The 17505-nt window shown below is 40.3% G+C and overlaps 1 protein-coding gene and 1 non-coding gene across 2 annotated transcripts; one reads left to right on the top strand and one right to left on the bottom strand.

Moving 5' to 3' along the window:
- The first annotated feature begins 1100 nt into the window (after nt 1–1100).
- Nucleotides 1101–17067, top strand: LOC133367691 (vomeronasal type-2 receptor 26-like). Its single transcript, XM_061591788.1, has 8 exons — nt 1101–1383; nt 7730–7901; nt 8695–8986; nt 10929–11777; nt 13220–13427; nt 14105–14115; nt 15720–15846; nt 16166–17067. Exons 1-8 carry the CDS (start codon nt 1101–1103, stop codon nt 17065–17067), a joined length of 2844 nt encoding a protein of 947 aa, XP_061447772.1.
- LOC133368098 (5S ribosomal RNA) lies at nt 1812–1930 on the bottom strand. Its single transcript, XR_009758585.1, has one exon. It is a non-coding gene; the product is annotated as a 5S ribosomal RNA (ribosomal RNA).
- Nucleotides 17068–17505: the final 438 nt, after the last annotated feature.

Genomic DNA, 17505 nt, shown 5'->3' on the forward strand with positions numbered 1-17505 from the left:
GGAGTTGTAGTTCAAAAAAGTAACTTTTCCAAGCTCTGGTTTGAACTGTCTGGTCCCTGTTACCAATCGGACCTCTGCATTTTGCTCAAGCTGCAGTTTCCGAACCATCTTCAAAGGCAGCCCCACGTACAGTGCATTGCAGTAATCTAACTTTACCAGAGCATGGACAACTGAAGCCAGGTTATCCCTGTCCAGAGAGGGGCATAGCTGGGTCACCAACCGAAGTTGGTAGAAGGCACTCCGTGTCACTGAGGCTACCTGATCCTCAAGTGACAGAGATGGTTCTAGGAGAGCTCCCAGGCTACAAACTTGCTCCTTCAGGGTAACTGCAACCCCATCCAGGACATCCTGGATCTGGTCAGAAGAACCACCCACTAGCAGCATCTCACTCAGTTTATTAGCCCTCATCCAGTCCATTGTTACAGCCAGGCACTGGTTCAGCACATTGACAGTCTCACCTCAAGAAGATGAAAAGGAGAAATAGATCTGTGTGTCATCAGCATACTGATGGCAATGCACTCCAAAGCTCTGGATGACCGCACCCAACAGTTTCATGTAGATGTTGAACAGCATGAGGAACAGAACTGACCCCTGCAGAACCCCATACTGGAGAGTCCAGGGTGCCAAGCAATGTTCCCCAAGCACCACCTTCTGGAGCCAACCCGCTAAGTAGGAGCGGAACCACCACCATGCAGTCCCTCCCACTCCCAACTCAGCCAGTCTTCCCAGAAGGATACCATAGTCAATGGCATAGAAAGCCACTGAGAGATCAAGGAGAATCAATAGAGTCACACTCCCTCTGCCTCTCTCCCGACAAAGGTCATCATTCAGGGTGACCAAGGCTGTTTCTCTGCCAAAACCAGGCCTGAAACCCAACTGATATGGATCCAATACTTCATAGTTTCAAAGCAGTGTGTGTATTGATTCTAAAGCTGTATGTTGCACTATGTAGTTTTGAGGATGTACAGAGTACCATGCCAAAAATCAGATGTCTGTGTAAGAAGAATGTGAACTTAGAAAGTAGTTAGTGACATCTAGCATCTAGAATACTCACTTGATGCTATGCTTTGATTACAGTGTAATGACCAAATACTACCAGCATGTTCTGGCCTTTGGTGTTTGCAGTGAATGAGATTAATGAAAATCCTAGGAGCTTACCAAATATTACAATGGGATTCCACAACTATGATAGCTATTTCAATGAAAAGATGACTTATCAGACTACCTTGAACCTTCTCATTCAAGTGAGAAAGATTGTCCCCAACTATAAGTGTGACATACAGAAGAATCTGATAGCTGCCGTTGGAGGACTCGAATCTGAAACCTCCATTTCCATGGCCACCATCTTAAGAATCTACAAGATTCCTCAGGTGGGATATGTATGTGATGTATGTGGCATTTTGTAGCAATAGTACAAAGAAAAAGTACTTGAGAAAAAGGGGACAGACATTTGTTGTGGAGCATCCTACCTAAGTCAAAAGCCAAAAAGAACTGCTATGCCAGGTCCTAGGTCTTAGGGTAGCTCTAAGTGTGGCATGCTGGGTTCACATGCTAAGTTTTCTCTGCACTTTTTGCTTTTACCACTTGGGAGCATGTTCTTTTCTCTACAGCTTGAAAATCATCTTGGATTGAATGTAACTAAGCTCCCACTCAGTTCCCATGGAAGTCAATATGACTTAAGTCATTACTTTGTTGTTATATGCCTTCAAGTTAATTACGACTTATAACGACCCTATGAATCTTTTTGGATGTATTCATAGGGTTTTCATGGTAAGAGGTATTCAGAGGTGGTTTACCATTGCCTTCCTCTAAGCCTACGGCACCCGGTGTTCCCAGGCGGTCTCCCATCCAAGTACTAATCAGGCCTGACCCTGCTTAGCTTCCAAGATCAGATGAGATCTGGTGTGTTCAGGGTAGTATGACTGTAGAAGCCATTACTAACTTGTCTGAATTCACAGAGCTTTATGTAGGAAAACAATCTTATTTTGTTGCACTGGTCTTAGTGATATAAACTAAGCTGCAGGGCATAATCTCTTTGACTATTTGGTGGCTCATCTTTTGAAGGCAGAACAGCTTACAATTAGCAATTGCAGTTCCAGAGACACACTCTTTAGCAGATTTCTTTTCTGACTGACTTCTGTGGTTGTCAGGGTTCTGAGTGTTATTAGGAGACTCTATTTTCCTGGCAGAGCTCCAATGGCCAGAGCTGGCCACTGGAGTAACAGTCAGTCCCCTTTTTACATAGAATTCTGAGAATTGGAGCCCTGTGAGGAGAATAAAGGTCTCCCAACACCTCTCAGCACCCTTCACAAATGACACTTCCCAAGAAGTGTCCCCCAAGGCTTTGGGGGAAGCCACAACTGTGTAAAGTAGAAAAATGTCTGGTGTACATGTGGTCCTAGCCAACCAAGGAAAATTGCGACCCTGTCAATTCCCCACTCAGCCATGAAGCTTACTGGATGACCTCAAGCCAGTCACTGCTTCTCATCCTAACCTACATCGCAAGGTTATTTTGAGGATAAAATATGGAGCAGGAGAACTATGCCTGGCACTTTGAAATTCTTGCAAAAAAAGCTGAGACATAAATGTAATCAATCAACCAAATATATTTTCAAATCCCTCCAGTCACTTTCAATCCTTCAGATAGTCACACACTAACTCTGAACTGTCATTTACCAACTGATCCTCTCTGCCTGATTCTTAGCATTCCATTCCCCTTCCCCTCCACCTAAAATGTTCATACTGAGCAAGCGTGTGGGACACCCTTATGAAAAACCATTGGCTAACTGTGGACATGAAAATGCCCTTTTAATAAAGACTAAAACATGCTGCATAATTCATGGAACATGCTAGAATACATGGAACAACAATTTCTTGAAAGACACAGTCAGGGCCGGCCTGCCCTGGGCTCACAGCGCCATAGGCCAACCCTCTCATACAGGCTGCATGGGACTAATAAGCCTGCCTGCACATCCCACCTACCTCTCCTGTCCCTGTGAATGACATGCATGTTGTGTGCACATGCCTGCCATCAACCAAGATGGTGGTGAGGGTGTCAGCCCCTTAGGGAAGCCCCCGTCACCATCTTAGTTGATGGCAGGCATGCGCACACAGCACACACATCATTTACAGGGACAGGAGAGGTAGGTGGGACATGTATGCAGGCTTATTGAAGCCCGCACTGACTATATTAGGGAGGTGGGGGTGCCTGGGAGCTCCCTCTCTGTGGCAGTGTCAGGAGCCGATGCTTCTGTGGATCGTAGTATGGGAGCACTAGCCTCCTACTCTAAGGAGGGGCATTTCATGGGTCCCTCTGGGCCACAGGGGCCCTCAGCCAGGGCCCAACTTGGCCACCCTCTGGCACTAGCCCTGGACACATTACAAACGAGAAATGTTTTTCCCAAACCATCTCAGCAAAGTGTATGTAAGCAAAAACACAATACTGATCAACTTGCTATTGTCTCTGGTCAAATGTTTAATTCATTCAAAAGAATCCATTCCTTTTCCTCGTAATTTTCGTATGATCCTTACCTCTCCTACTGTGCCAAGTTTCATATCAATCTGTTGAACTATTTTTCTAATTATTAGCCATAGAGTGTATCTCCCAACCTGATTATAATACTGGAATGTGGTCCTGCTGATTCACTCGTTAGGACCACAACTGTGGCCTTATAATAGTCATATTGTAGACAAATAACTAAAAACAAATAGGCAATCTGTTTTTTTGAAAGTGCATTGGGAGATCAAATAATTCATGTGTAAAGTGCCATGTTTAATTCCAGGCATCTCTGTTAGAAAGGCCTCAAGGGCAGGGGCTGAGAAGGACCTTTACTGAAAGTCTTGAAGAGCCACTGTCAGCCACAGTAGACAGAATCAAATGTTCCATGAATGATATAACATCTCTCTTTCTTGTTTGTTTCTGTCTTTGAGGTCAGAGGTCATTAAGAAGAAAGCTATCACTTCTTGATCCACAGGCATCAACTATGTATCTGACCCACTTTAAGTAGCATAATACTAGAAGCAAGCTGTGATCAGTGAAATTGTGTAGTATAGTAGGGTGTCTCTGTCACCAGCATAGTTCGGCAGCACAGCCTGAGAAACAAAATATTGAATTTCATTTCACTCACATGTCTATTTCAGAGCAATACAAGACCTTGGGTTGAATCCAGAGGATGTTTGTCATGCTTTAGAATAACTGAAATCTGTGGGACTTGAGTTGGTCATGACACTGTCTTGTCCCATTGTTTCCAATTGTACTTCAATGTGACCAACTTCCTCTGGACAAATTCAACAGATATTTAATTTAATTTGTCTAAATATACGTTTCTACTTTGTACAAGATGGAAAAAAGTACAGGAGTGGTAGTGTGAAAAATGGGAGTTGTCTCACATGCAATACATGCGTCACTTATTGACATTTAATAAAATATTATACATCCTATAACATTTTCTTTTGAGAGTATCAGAACTGGGCATATTATCAAGAGGATAAATGAAAAATGGGACGTGAGCTTAAGTAGAAGTTTAGATAAAGTGAAGAATGTCCAACTTCTGGAGCTACTTAGTACTTCTTATTGCGTTCTGCAGATTTGAAAATATTTTGCAATATTTCCTGTTGAATGAACAGTAAGTTGGCACTATCAAGCTTTATATCCCATATCTTCTGAGGCATGGTTGTGTGAGGCAATTGTGTCACAACTGAGAGCAAATTGGGAGGTGATAAGTTATTCATGTGGTAATTATTATTAGTTTAAGACAGCAATTCCATCCACACATGCTTGGGATAAAATGGTCAGAGAGCTGCTATGATTCATACACTAGAAAACAAAATATAATCATTATACGGAAGCCTTATGTGATCTTATGTGATCAGTAGTTAAGAATATTTTATGGGCCACAAGAAAGTTGCATAAAATTAGATTGAAATGTATAGCTAACAATCCAAAACACTATGAACTATATGACACAGGGGAAATGTAGTTCAAACTTAGACAAAAATTAAATTGCTGTATTATATATGCATTTCTCTATATTGTGAATACATTATTAGGATTTGAAAGAGCTTTGCTTTCCAATATGGTTTTGAAGGTTGAGAGAGGAGGGAGGAGAACAATGAGCTGAAACATTAAGCCATGATATTACCAAAGCACAGAACAGTTCTGTTTTATTTGTTTGTTGCTACACATCAAATGTTTGACTTTTCCAGTTTACTCAGCTTTCTGGAAAAAATAACCCATGTTTATCTGGATCCTGCTTTCAAAGAAGGCCTTTTGCCATTCATCCATGGATGGTATCCCGACGTTGGACACTGAATTGAAGATATAAGCCAACATCATCCGCAAGAGGGAAGTAATCATTACCATGATGTGCAGGAAGGTCAATCCTGCTGGGTTCAGGGGTGTGAGAAAGTTCCCTGCAGGGCTTCCCTTCAAAGACATTTGCACTGAAACTGTTCCCAAAAGAAAAAGAGAAACCTTTGTTTTAGCAGTGTCTTGCTGCTTGTGAGGTGATTTGAAGTCCCAACGTCAGGACTTCAAAGGGCCAAACCATCTGTTGTCACAAGCAGCTTGGTATCACCATCAACAATGATTCCATGGAGGAATCTGCCCCTTTTGAGATGTTCAGTTTGTTAGACTCCATACCCTCTTTGACATACAGAGCAACACCACATTCAGTATATCTTTTCCTGTTCTTCCTATACAGTCTATATTCAGAGTTAACTGTGTCCCACATCAGGTGTGCCAGGTGTTGGTGGATTGTTTCCTGATTGGTAGTGAAAAGGCTAAATGTTGGGTTTTTTAATCCTGGCTCCACCATGATTCCTTGCTGTCTGGGGTTTATTTATTCATTTAAGATATTTATATACTACTTAGTTTTCAGAATTTTAAGATGCACATGCTTGGCTTTGAGGTTGCTTGGAAGTGGTATGGAGGGCCTAGTCTCTGGCCTGTGCTGCCTTATCACCCAGTTGTCAGTTTGGTGTGGAATTTCTTCAAGTTTTGGATAGCAAGTTGCATATAGTACATACATAGAAAAATGGTTGGAAAGAGGTCTATAATAAATAGGGGCTCTCTTCTTTTGGTCACTAGAAGCACTATCTAACCTCTCTTTTCACATCCAAGATTTGACCAGCATTGTCCGTATAGGATTAACCTTTCATCTACAATCACTGGGAAGAAAAATGGCAACATGTCAAAGTGCCAACTTTTTAAAACCATATGTGACTTAGTTTACTTGTTCAGTGAATTCATGCGCGTGCACTATGCATATAGTTTCTATGTCTAATGTCCACTATTTCCTTTAAAACTAGCTATTTTCAATGAATGCCCACTGAATACTGAAAAAACATGGGCATTTCTAAAATATTACCCTGGAAAATTTCTCAACCCTTATTGAAACTCTTTACTCTTTTCCTCAAATTTTCTCATCCTTCATCTGCATGTGCAGCAAAATGAAGTGGGGATTTGGTACTTGATTCAAGAGGGATAGAATGGACTGAAGGTGGGAAATCACAATCTTGAATGCTTCTCAAATGGGAAGAAAAACCCAACTGCCTGCAAGCAGAAATATAGCAAATCAGGAAACAGAATGGACTAGAATCTCCCTCCATGACATGCAGAGATATGGAGAGGGACAGCTCGATGGGAGATTTAAAGAAATTGCATATGTAAGTAATGAAGGCCAATGGGTTACCACTGAGGCTGACATCATCATTACAAATTATCATTGGCTTGTACTGTGGGGATCCTGCACAGTTACAAATAACATTAACAGTCATGCAGTTACAGTAGTGACTAAGAGTACTGGGAGAATAATTGCAGTGCAGCCATGCTGCATCTTCACAGAAGCCATATGGAATGAAATCCATAAATTATAAGGTTGGATATATGAAATCCTCATGAAATCCTTCATATAATTCATACTGTCACAAGTAAGTTCTGAATTTATATTACAAGCTGACCAGTGTAGAACACAATGCACAACCATCAGCATAGGCATGGAAGCAGAATGAAAACATGATTAGGATTGCTATTTCTGCTTCTATGTCAAGCATGTCCACTGCCTGTGGCCTCCCAGCCTGTGACCTTCCAAATGTTATTGGACCATAACTCCCATCATTCTTGACCATTGGCCATATTGGCTGGAGAAAATAGTGATTGGAGTCCAACAACATCTGGAGGGTTGCAAGTTTCCCATTCCTACTCTTCGGATTCATCCCCAGGTTTAGTTCTTCTGGATGTCTTTTCTTGCTCAGCGTCACAATCAGCTCAGGTGTTGCTCCTGATTCAATAAACGATGTGAGGTTACACCTGATGATTCAGCTGTTCTGTTCCCTGTGAGCAGAGTGCCTTTGGGGAGCTAATTGTGAACCCTGTAATTATCTAGAATTATGGTGATACTTTTTTTTGCCAAAGACAACATGGATGTTGACTGACCACTCTCACAATAAGCAATCAAGATGAAAATAGACATAAAGTGTCCCTGTGTTTTTCAGAGCTTGGGGCTACAGACTAGACAAACAGTGCTGCTGGGAGTTTTATGGGCCATAAAGTATCACCATTGACTAGCAAAAGATGATGTGACTGGTTGGTCTAAATGGGCTGACATTGTACACAGATGATTTATAGTGGAACAGTGACTTTTGTTTCAGCAGAAAAGAATTATGGTTGCAATGCTGATTTTGTTGCTGTGGCTATTAATAGTATGGTTGGTGTTTCTTCCCCTAACAGATTGTATGGAACTCCCCGATACTTGCAATATGAGTGATCCCCTCTGGATCCCACATGAGTATTATCAACAAGGCGACCTCATCATTGGCAGTATCTTTTCTCAGTTCTTCTCTTTTTTTGACACTATAGACTTCCATCAACACCCCAGTGCAATGTTTATTGAAGATCCCCTGTAAGAGATTTCTTGTTTCCCATAAATGGTTTATGGGCAGTTTATAATAATCTCATAGGCAGCTATTAGAAAGATTGGATGATATCAAAGATTGGTCATCTTCAGATTAGACCCATTGAAATCAATGGATTTAAGAAATGTAAGTCCATTAATTTCAGTGGGTCTACTCAGAGTATGATCAATATTTGACAGACCTACAGTGCACCAATTTTTCTGCCAGCTGCCATTTTTCTGTAGCTTTTATAATATCCATCTGGTCTTATTTCCAGCTATTATCTGTCTCCTGTCATACACTCCTCTCCTTTTCTTACTTTTTTTGTTCCAGGTATAGTTCAAGACTGCATTAAATCACACAAAATTATTGTGTGTTGTCTATTTATGGTATTTTCCAAAAGCCCTTCTTAAATTATTCATTTTATTATTTTGCATAAATTTCCAGTTATCCTGTTTATTGCGAACAGGGATCCAGGAATATGAATAGTTTATAATACCTTTGAACAATGGCAACCCCTATCTCTCCATGTTCCATAATTAAATATTGTGCTTTCTTTCATTAGAGAACCACAGTATCTCACAGTATTCAGAGACCATTGAAACCACCACTGCTATTTTTGTTTAAATGTTTGATGGTTTTGAAGTGGTGTTTGCATTTAATCTAAAGGTGTATGTAGCTTTGATGATGTATATAGTGCTATGTCAAAAATCAAATGTCTATGAAAGAACAATGGGGGATTAGCAAGTGCTTCGTGAAGTCTAGAATATTCATGTGATGTGACCTATGCTTGGATTACAGTGCAGTGACAAAACACTACCAGCATGTCCTGGCTTTGGTGTTTGCAGTGAAGGAGATAAATGAGAATCCTGGGATTTTACCAAATGTTACATTGGGATTCCACATCTATGACAGCTACTTCAATGAAAAGATGACTTATCAGACTACCTTGAACATTCTCTTTCATATGAATAGGATTGTCCCCAACTACAAGTGTGACACACAGAAGAATCTGATAGCTGCCATTGGGGGACTTGACTCTGAAACCTCCCTTTACATGGCCACCATTTTAAGCATTTACAAGATACCTCAGGTATGTATGTAGGGTATGTAGGGTTTGCAAAAAGAAAACAGTTGGGATGTATTCATTGTGGCATCTCCCAGATAATTATAATTGGGAAGCACAGATTGAATTTAGCTCCATTGAGCTTGGTCCAGTGATTATGTAGTGTTAATCTGAAAAGGACTAGAGAGATGAAAAATAAAATAAATTAGAAAGATTTATCAAAGATGGATTAAAGTAGGCAATTGATGAAATAATCATATCCAGATATAACTGACATATAAGAATAATCTAAAGCATAAACCTATTGAAAAGAGAGTTAAGAATAGCAATAACAATTCTACCAACAAACCATATATATTACTAAGCCCTGACTTGAATCCTACTAAAACTTCCACTGGTCCAGACTTGCTGAAGGCTTTCTAAATTCCCAGCTATTCAACCTAAAGATTAAGGAGAGGGGAATTATAGCTACCAATCCAAGCAGGGACCTAATGAACAGGTTCCTTTGGACTCATGGGGAAACATGAGGAAGATGAATCCAGGATCCAAGGTATAGGATCCAGAGCAGTCCAAATGAAAAATTAGTTCAGCTAAAAATAGAGGGGAAATGTTTAAAATTGGAATAGTAACGTTCTCACACAGGAATAAATAGAAAATAAAATTAATTTTTTTAAAGGATTTCATGGGAAATCAAAACAGAATCTGTTCAAAACCATTCATGAGCCAAGTATCCAGGTTCAAAAAAGGCTGACAGAGAAAATGGTCAAGAACAGCTTCAAAGAAGGAAGATTTCCATGAGAAAATGATTTCTTTCTTTGGATAAGATAAAGATCCAAACTGGATTCCTTACGTTCCCAGAACAAAGAAAATTCTGCTTCGAAAACAAATGTGACATTAAGCAAAGAAATGAGGAGCAGTCTCCACTAATCCACTAGATGTTCTGTGTTCTGGTTCTTCCTTTTCTCTCACACAACTTTGTTGTGCTAACATTCATTTAGGGAGATGTCTTACATTGAATCAGACCATTGGTCCATCCACCTTAGTCATTACACTTACTGGCAATGACTTTCCAGGATTTCAGATAAGGAACATTCTTAATCCCACCTGGAGTTGCTAGGGATGGCCAGACATGGGAGAACACCTGCAGAAACAGTTTTTCATTGTAAGGGGCTTGACATGTTTTCAAGTCCTATCTGGGTATACGGAGACAAACTGCTTTAACTGATTTTAATATTGTGTTTTTACATGGTTGTAATTTTCCTTGGGACCTTATGGTGAAGGGTAGTCATGAAAGCCAATAAATAAATAAATAAAATTCCCATTGCTGCTAATCACAGGGAGTAACAAATATTCTATCTTCTTCACATGGGTTTATTTTCTTTGCTCAAAAAGGTCTTGTCATTTCTGCTTCTCAAATCCCAGAATCCAGGCAGATACATTTCTGCCTTTGAGAAATACATTAGGGCCTGCTTAAGAAAAAAGCCAGTTTTGTGTCCAATGTTTGCTTCCCTTCCATTCCATTGTTCTGGGACAATCATTTTCTCCCTCTATAGACTGATTCCCAAATTGAATTGAGTAACGCAAGTGGGGGATAGGAGCTTCAACAATGCAAGCTGGAGAATCTTCTACTAATAACCATCATACTTCGGAACAGTGTGAATTAATGTGGACAAACCAATTTCAAATCCTAGAAGCAATGAGAGAAATGGATGAAAGTAGGACAAAATAAATATTTCTCCACTACAACCTCTCTGAATGTACCCTTAATTTCTGGTCTGCTTTCAGCAATACGACTTTTTCTTTCTTTCTTTCTTTCTTTCTTTCTTTCTTTCTTTCTTTCTTTCTTTCTTTCTTTCTTTCTTTCTTTCTTTCTTTCTTTCTTTCTTTCTTTCTTTCTTTCTTTCTTTCTTTCTTTCTTTCTTTCATTCATTCATTCATTCATTCATTCATTTTCATTCATTTATTGTAGGTTTCTTATTTCTCATTTGGTCCTTCTTGGAGTGCTAAAACCGAGTTCTGTTTCCTATACCAAGTGGTCCCTAATGAAGAGAATCAGTACTTTGGAATTGTCCAATTACTTCTGCATTTCCAGTGGACGTGGTTTGGGATCATCACATCAGATGATGATAAAGGAGAGAATTTTGTGGAGACCTTGATTCCAAAACTTTCCCAGAATGGCATCTGTTTGGCTTTTATTGACAGAATGCCATCCATGACAGAATTCTCTAAATTGCTTGATGGGTACCAAAGGACAGGGGATATGGGTGGCCTTGTTAACAACAGTAAAGCAAAAGCAGTTGTTGTGTATGCAGAAACTGTATCTGTAGTTCATTTGGTATTCTTGCTGTACCAAATGCAAACAGTAAATATGGTAGAGACATCTCTAAGCAGAGTGTGGATCATGTCAGCTGAATGGGACTTCCCAGCATTTCAGTATCAGAGGAAATGGAGTATAGAAGTCTTTCAGGGAGCCTTGTCTTTTGCTGTTCATACCAATGAGATAGAGGGATTTCAAAATTTCCTTCAGTCCTTAAATCCCTACTCACTGAGCAGAGACAGCTTTATCAGGGAGTTCTGGCAGCAGGCCTTTGACTGCTTGGTTTCATATTCCCATGTGGCTGAAGAGAGTGATGAAATTTGCACTGGGAAGGAAAAACTGGAGAGCCTTCCTGGACCATTTTTTGAAATGAGCATGATTTCCCAAAGCTACAGTATATACAATGCTGTCTATGTTGTAGCCCATGCTTTACATGCCATGTACTCATTGAATCTAAAGCACAGAGCAGTGACAGCACTTCCGAACCCACAACCATGGCAGGTATTATCTCATTAACCAAAGCATCTTGAGAATAAAATACATAATACTATTATTTTAAAATAAGGTGTGTGACCACAGCACTGTATACCCAGCTTTAACTTCTCAGCTCTGTTTCTCAGAAGACATTCATAGCACTGGAACCCATGCATTCCACTTCTTCTCAGACAGTTGGGAATGCTCCATATAGCTGTATCATAGAAGAGTAGAGTTGGAAGGGGCCTATGAGGCCATTGAGTCCAAACTCCTGGTCTTTCCCAGTTCTGAGCATTTTCTTTTATCACAATATCCTAAAATGTGTTCTCCTGCCTGCCTGCTGTCAGTTGAATCTGGTGCAGACAATGCCTGATCCTGGCAATCCACTGTTTTAAGTACGACATTTATTTGTTTGTTTAATAGAATGTGTGCACTGCTTCACTGAAAAAAAACCCACTTAAGTGGTTGCATAAAATATACGAAAAACAATAAAATTATTAATAAAATCAGACGTTAAAAAAACTTGGCCTAAAACATTCACATAAACTAAAAACGAGCAGTTAAAATATACATTACAAAACAAAGTTACATACTGAATACATGTCAGCTTTACATGTCTGGGTTAAACCTCTCTTTTTCCATCTCAAAGATAAAGTCTCCTTCTTGACCCAGTTTTCTCGTAGATATGGCTTAGGTTTGTGCTTGTATAGAAACAGCTAACCATGGGCAAGCAATGAAACTTTTGCATAAATCTGAAGCAAGATTGAAGGAGAACATGGAGAACATATGTATGAATCCCTCACCATTTGTTATGGGATGCAAACTCTTCCATTTTTGTAAACCGCTTAGAGGTTTTATTAAATCAAATTAATTTTTGTTAAATAAATAAATAAATAAATTAGCTGCCACTATAGGCTGATTGGGTTGCCTCGTGGCCTTGACTTTCCAAAGAAGAGGCAAAATAATCTATTTTAAGAGCAGAAGAGCACATAGCCATTGTTTATCCCATTTACATCCTCCTGCTTTTCTGCCATTCATGGAACTCACATAAGCTTACAAGGATTATCAGGTAGCCTCCCATCCAGAAATTGAATATGCCTGCTTGTCTTTACCAAAGCATCTGCATCATATGCCCTTAGACCATATGGCATCCAGATGGTTTTGGGGCTCAAGTAAAATAAATGATTTTGCTTTTCAATTGGTTCGATCACTTGCACACAGATTATCAGGCTATATTGCAAAGCATTGAGTCAGGTTCTGAACTTAATCTTCTGGTCAGCACATACCATTGATTTTAACTATTGTTTTATATTGCTGTTAAATTGTCTTGCAGAACCTGATGGAGGGAAAAATGGAATGTAAATATTTTATATGAATATAATGATAAATAAAAAAAGTGCTAGAGTAAAAATATGTTTTTGTTATCCCATTTTTTTAAAAAAGCTGGTTTTTTACCTCTTCAATTTTAGCTTCATTCCTTTTTGAGGAGAATCTCGTTCAACAACAGTGCTGAGGACCAAGTGTCTTTGAATGAGAAAGGAGAATTAGAAAGTGGATTTGATATTATAAACTGGGTTACTTTCCCAAATAGATCTTTCTTAAGGGTGAAAGTAGGAAGGATGGATCCACCAGCCAGCAGAGAGTTCACCATTAATGAGGAGATCATCACATGGCACAGTGTGTTTAACCAGGTAAGGTATGGCTTTTGGTTTTAGGTACAAAACATCAGTGATGAGTATGCTAGTATTAATCAGAGATTTATTTATCCAGTCATTTATTTTTTAAAGGCAGGTTACAAATATATTTGAATATCATTCCTCACACTCAGATTGTTCAGTCTTGCATATGTAAAATTTGCACTGTAAGAACATATCAACTCCTTCTCTCACATTTCTTTCAACAGAAAGATTTCTCTCTATACATCCCTTTTACAATATATGGTGAATCTCTTATGCAGAGTGCAGAGCAGTTTCTGTAAATCTATTTTACAATATAGGTTGACTCATCATATTTTTTTTTTATTAGACGTTTATACCACCCGACTAGCAATAGCTCTCTGGGCGGTGAACACAGAGAATACAATAAAATACACAATATAATACAATAAGAACATATAAAATAAGAACAATCTAAAATCAGTACAACAGATATGAAAATCAGGTTAACAAATTAAAATGCTTTAGAAAAGAGGAAGGTTTTAACCTGGCGCCGAAAGGATAACAATGTTGGCGCCAGGCGCACCTCCTCAGGGAGACTGTTCCACAGTTCGGGGGCCACCACTGAGAAGGCCCTAGATCTTGTCACCACCCTCCGGGCCTCTCTATGAGTCGGAACCCGGAGGAGGGCCTTCGTAGCAGAACGTAGTGTACGGGTCGGTTCGTATCGGGAGAGGCGTTCCAACAGGTATCATGGTCCCATGCCGTATAAGGCTTCATAGGTTAATACCAACACTTTGAATCTGGCCCGGAAGCATATTGGTAGCCAGTGCAAATGAGCCAGAGCAGGTGTTATGTGCTCGGACCGCTTGGTCCTTGTTAACAATCTGGCAGCCGCATTTTGCACTAGCTGTAGCTTCCGAACTGTCTTCAAAGGCAGCCCTACGTAGAGCACATTGCAGTAATCCAAATGCAAGGTTACCAGAGCATGTACAACTGATGTGAGGTCCTCCTTACTCAGGGACGTAGCTGGGCTACTAACCGAAGTTGGTAGAATGCATTCCGTGCCACCGAGGCTACTTGAGCCTCAAGTGAAAGGGAAGAGTCTAGAACAACTCCCAAGCTACGAACCCACTCCTTTAGGGGGAGTGTAACCCCATCCAGGATATGGTGTGAATCCACCATCTGATCAGAGAAACCATCCACCAACAACATCTCAGTCTTGTCAGGATTGAGCCTCAGTTTGTTAGCTCTCATCCAGTCCATTGTCGCGGCCAGGCAACGGTTCAGCACATCGACAGCCTCACCTGAAGAGGATGAAAAGGAGAAGTAGAGCTGCGTGTTATCAGCATACTGATGACAACGCACTCCAAAGCTCCTGATGACCGCACCCAACGGCTTCATGTAGATGTTAAAAAGCATGGGAGACAGAACCGACCCCTGTGGAACTCCACATTGGAGAGCCCACGGTGTCGAGCAATGTTCCCCAAGCACTACCTTCTGGAGACGGCCGGCCAAGTAGGAGCGGAGCCACTGCCAAGCAGTACCTCCAACTCCCAACTCTGTGAGCCTCTCCAGAAGGATACCATGGTCGATGGTATCGAAAGCCGCTGAGAGGTCAAGGAGAATCAACAGAGTTACACTCCCTCTGTCCCTCTCCCGACATAGGTCATCATACAGGGCGATCAAGGCCGTCTCAGTGCCAAAACCAGGCCTAAAACCCGATTGAAATGGATCTAGATAATCAGTTTCATCCAATGGCCTAATACAGTATATACTGAAGCAATATTTTGGAAAATGTTCTGTGTTCTTTGAAATCACTGCTTTGTAGCCCTGTGAAATGATGTGGGGACTGATAGCTGGAACTGATTGTTTGCCCATTCGTCCTAGGAATCACACTTCTTCTTTCGGTCAAAGTGGACCTGATGTTAAATAAGTAAATAATCCTAAAAGCACTGAGCAATGTCAGGACTGAAGGAAATGAGGGAGAGTGTGTATATTTTCGGATTATATAACTTTTGATAGTGTATTCTGTCCTGTTAAACTGATATATCATATAATATCATACAAAGTTATGCAGCTATATTTACATTAATCACATTCACAGAATGTCATCTTTATTTTCTCCAATCATCAAATGTTACATGTTTCCTTTCCACAAGGAATAGATGGAGGTAACATCTGGGTGCACTTTTCATTCCACAGGAAGTATGAACATATTTTGCATATACAAAATGTTCCCTTTTTATTGCCATTGAATCATCTATTGAGAAGGGCATGTACTTAGAATTTCCACCCTTGGGTTTATACATAGATGCCTCCCTCTTCAGTATGTAATGACAACTGCCAACCAGGCTACTTTAGAAAAAAGAAGGAGGGGGAACCATTTTGTTGCTATGATTGTGACCCATGTCCAGAAGGGAAGATTTCTAACCCCAAAGGTAGGTGTGTATCACAGTGCCATATTAAAATGAGCTATGATTCTTTCCTCCTCAAATTCAGTTCCCCAAATAAGTTTGTGGTGGGTTTAGACCAGAGGGAAGGAGAGTGGGATCTCACGTGCTGGACTTGCTCCCAGTCTGTTTGAATTCAGCTTAAAATCTGCTCTGGTCCTATATATGTATAACTCTATATGTGTAAAGCTGTTTCTGTGGGAATGTGAACATTGATTTTCCAGAATTATTGACAAAGGAGGACAAAGAGCCTCCTATGTACAAGTTTCAAATAGAAAAGTCTTATCTTGCTTTTATTCCACCCCAGGAATGGACAAGTGTATCGAATGCCCAGAAGATCAGTATCCGAATGAAGACCAAGATGGATGCCTTCCCAAGGCTTTAAACTTTCTGCATTATGGTGAAGTTCTGAGCCTCAGTTTAGCTTTTATGGCATTTTTATTTTCTGTGATCTCATCTTTGGTGCTGGGGACATTCATTAAATATCACAACACTCCAATTGTCAAAGCCAACAATCGTGGCCTCACCTTTACTCTGCTCATTGCCCTCCTGCTCTGCTTCCTCTGCTCCTTGCTATTCATTGGTCAGCCTCAGGCAGTGACCTGCCTCCTACAGCAAACCGCTTTTGGCATCATCTTCTCTGTGGCTGTTTCTTCTGTGTTGGCAAAAACCATCACTGTGGTTTTGGCATTCATGGCCACACAACCAGGATCCAGGATCAGGAACTGGATGGGGAAAAGACTGGAAATGTCTATTGTTCTCTCCTGTTCCCTCATTCAAGTTTTTATTTGTATTGTGTGGCTTTGTACTGCTCCTCCATTCCAAGATTTGGACATGGACTCATTGGCTGAAGAAATTGTGGTTGAATGTAATGAAGGGTCTGTTGCTATGTTTTACTGTGTTCTGGGGTACATGGGATTCCTGGGTCTAGTCAGCTTTGTTGTGGCTTTCTTTGCTAGGACATTGCCCAACACTTTCAATGAAGCCAAGTTCATCACATTCAGCATGTTGGTGTTTTGTAGTGTGTGGGTCTCCCTTGTCCCAACGTACCTGAGCACAAAGGGCAAATACATGGTAGCTGTGGAAATCTTCTCCATTTTGGCCTCTAGTGCCAGTTTATTGGGTTGTATTTTTGCCCCCAAATGTTACATTATTATCCTGAAGCCTGAACTGAACAGTAAGGAGAACCTAACAAGAAGAATGGGGTAGAGGTCAGTACATTCCTTCTGAAACTAGGTGGGAGGTCCTCTTAGGTTGTTTGCAATTCTCAGGATGTGAGGGGCTTCTTTCCTTGAACATAGAAAATAGATAATGAGAGGCTTTAGGCACTCACTGATAGACTTTGGTTTGTCCCCAACATCAAAGTGAAGAAAGGAGCAAGAGCTAGCATAGATACTTACTCAGATAACTGGGGGTGTTAACAGATTTTGAGTCCTTTCTCTTACTCTTTTCTGTATTGCTGGTTGTATTATGATGCTCCTTTAATAGCTTTGATTTTCTGCCCATATTTTATTTTTATATTTAACAGTTTCATTTTTCTTCTGCTCAAAAGGGAGTTAAGGTGCACATATAAGGTACAAAATGAAGTGGAAATTTAATGCACATGTGTTGTAAAACCAGCAGAAAATCACTAATAGAATTCTGCGT

The sequence above is a fragment of the Rhineura floridana genome, chromosome 11, assembly GCF_030035675.1.
Source record: "Rhineura floridana isolate rRhiFlo1 chromosome 11, rRhiFlo1.hap2, whole genome shotgun sequence".
Classification (NCBI taxonomy): Eukaryota; Metazoa; Chordata; class Lepidosauria; order Squamata; family Rhineuridae; genus Rhineura; species Rhineura floridana.

What these genes read in the sequence shown, in the direction of transcription:
- LOC133367691 (XM_061591788.1), top strand. Translation starts at nt 1,101, where the DNA reads ATGTTCTGGCCTTTGGTGTTTGCAGTGAATGAGATTAATGAAAATCCT. An exon ending in GCATTTACAAGATACCTCAG is followed by an intron (nt 8,987 to 10,928) that starts GTATGTATGTAG and finishes CATTTATTGTAG; the next exon opens with GTTTCTTATTTCTCATTTGG. An exon ending in CGAACCCACAACCATGGCAG is followed by an intron (nt 11,778 to 13,219) that starts GTATTATCTCAT and finishes CTTCAATTTTAG; the next exon opens with CTTCATTCCTTTTTGAGGAG.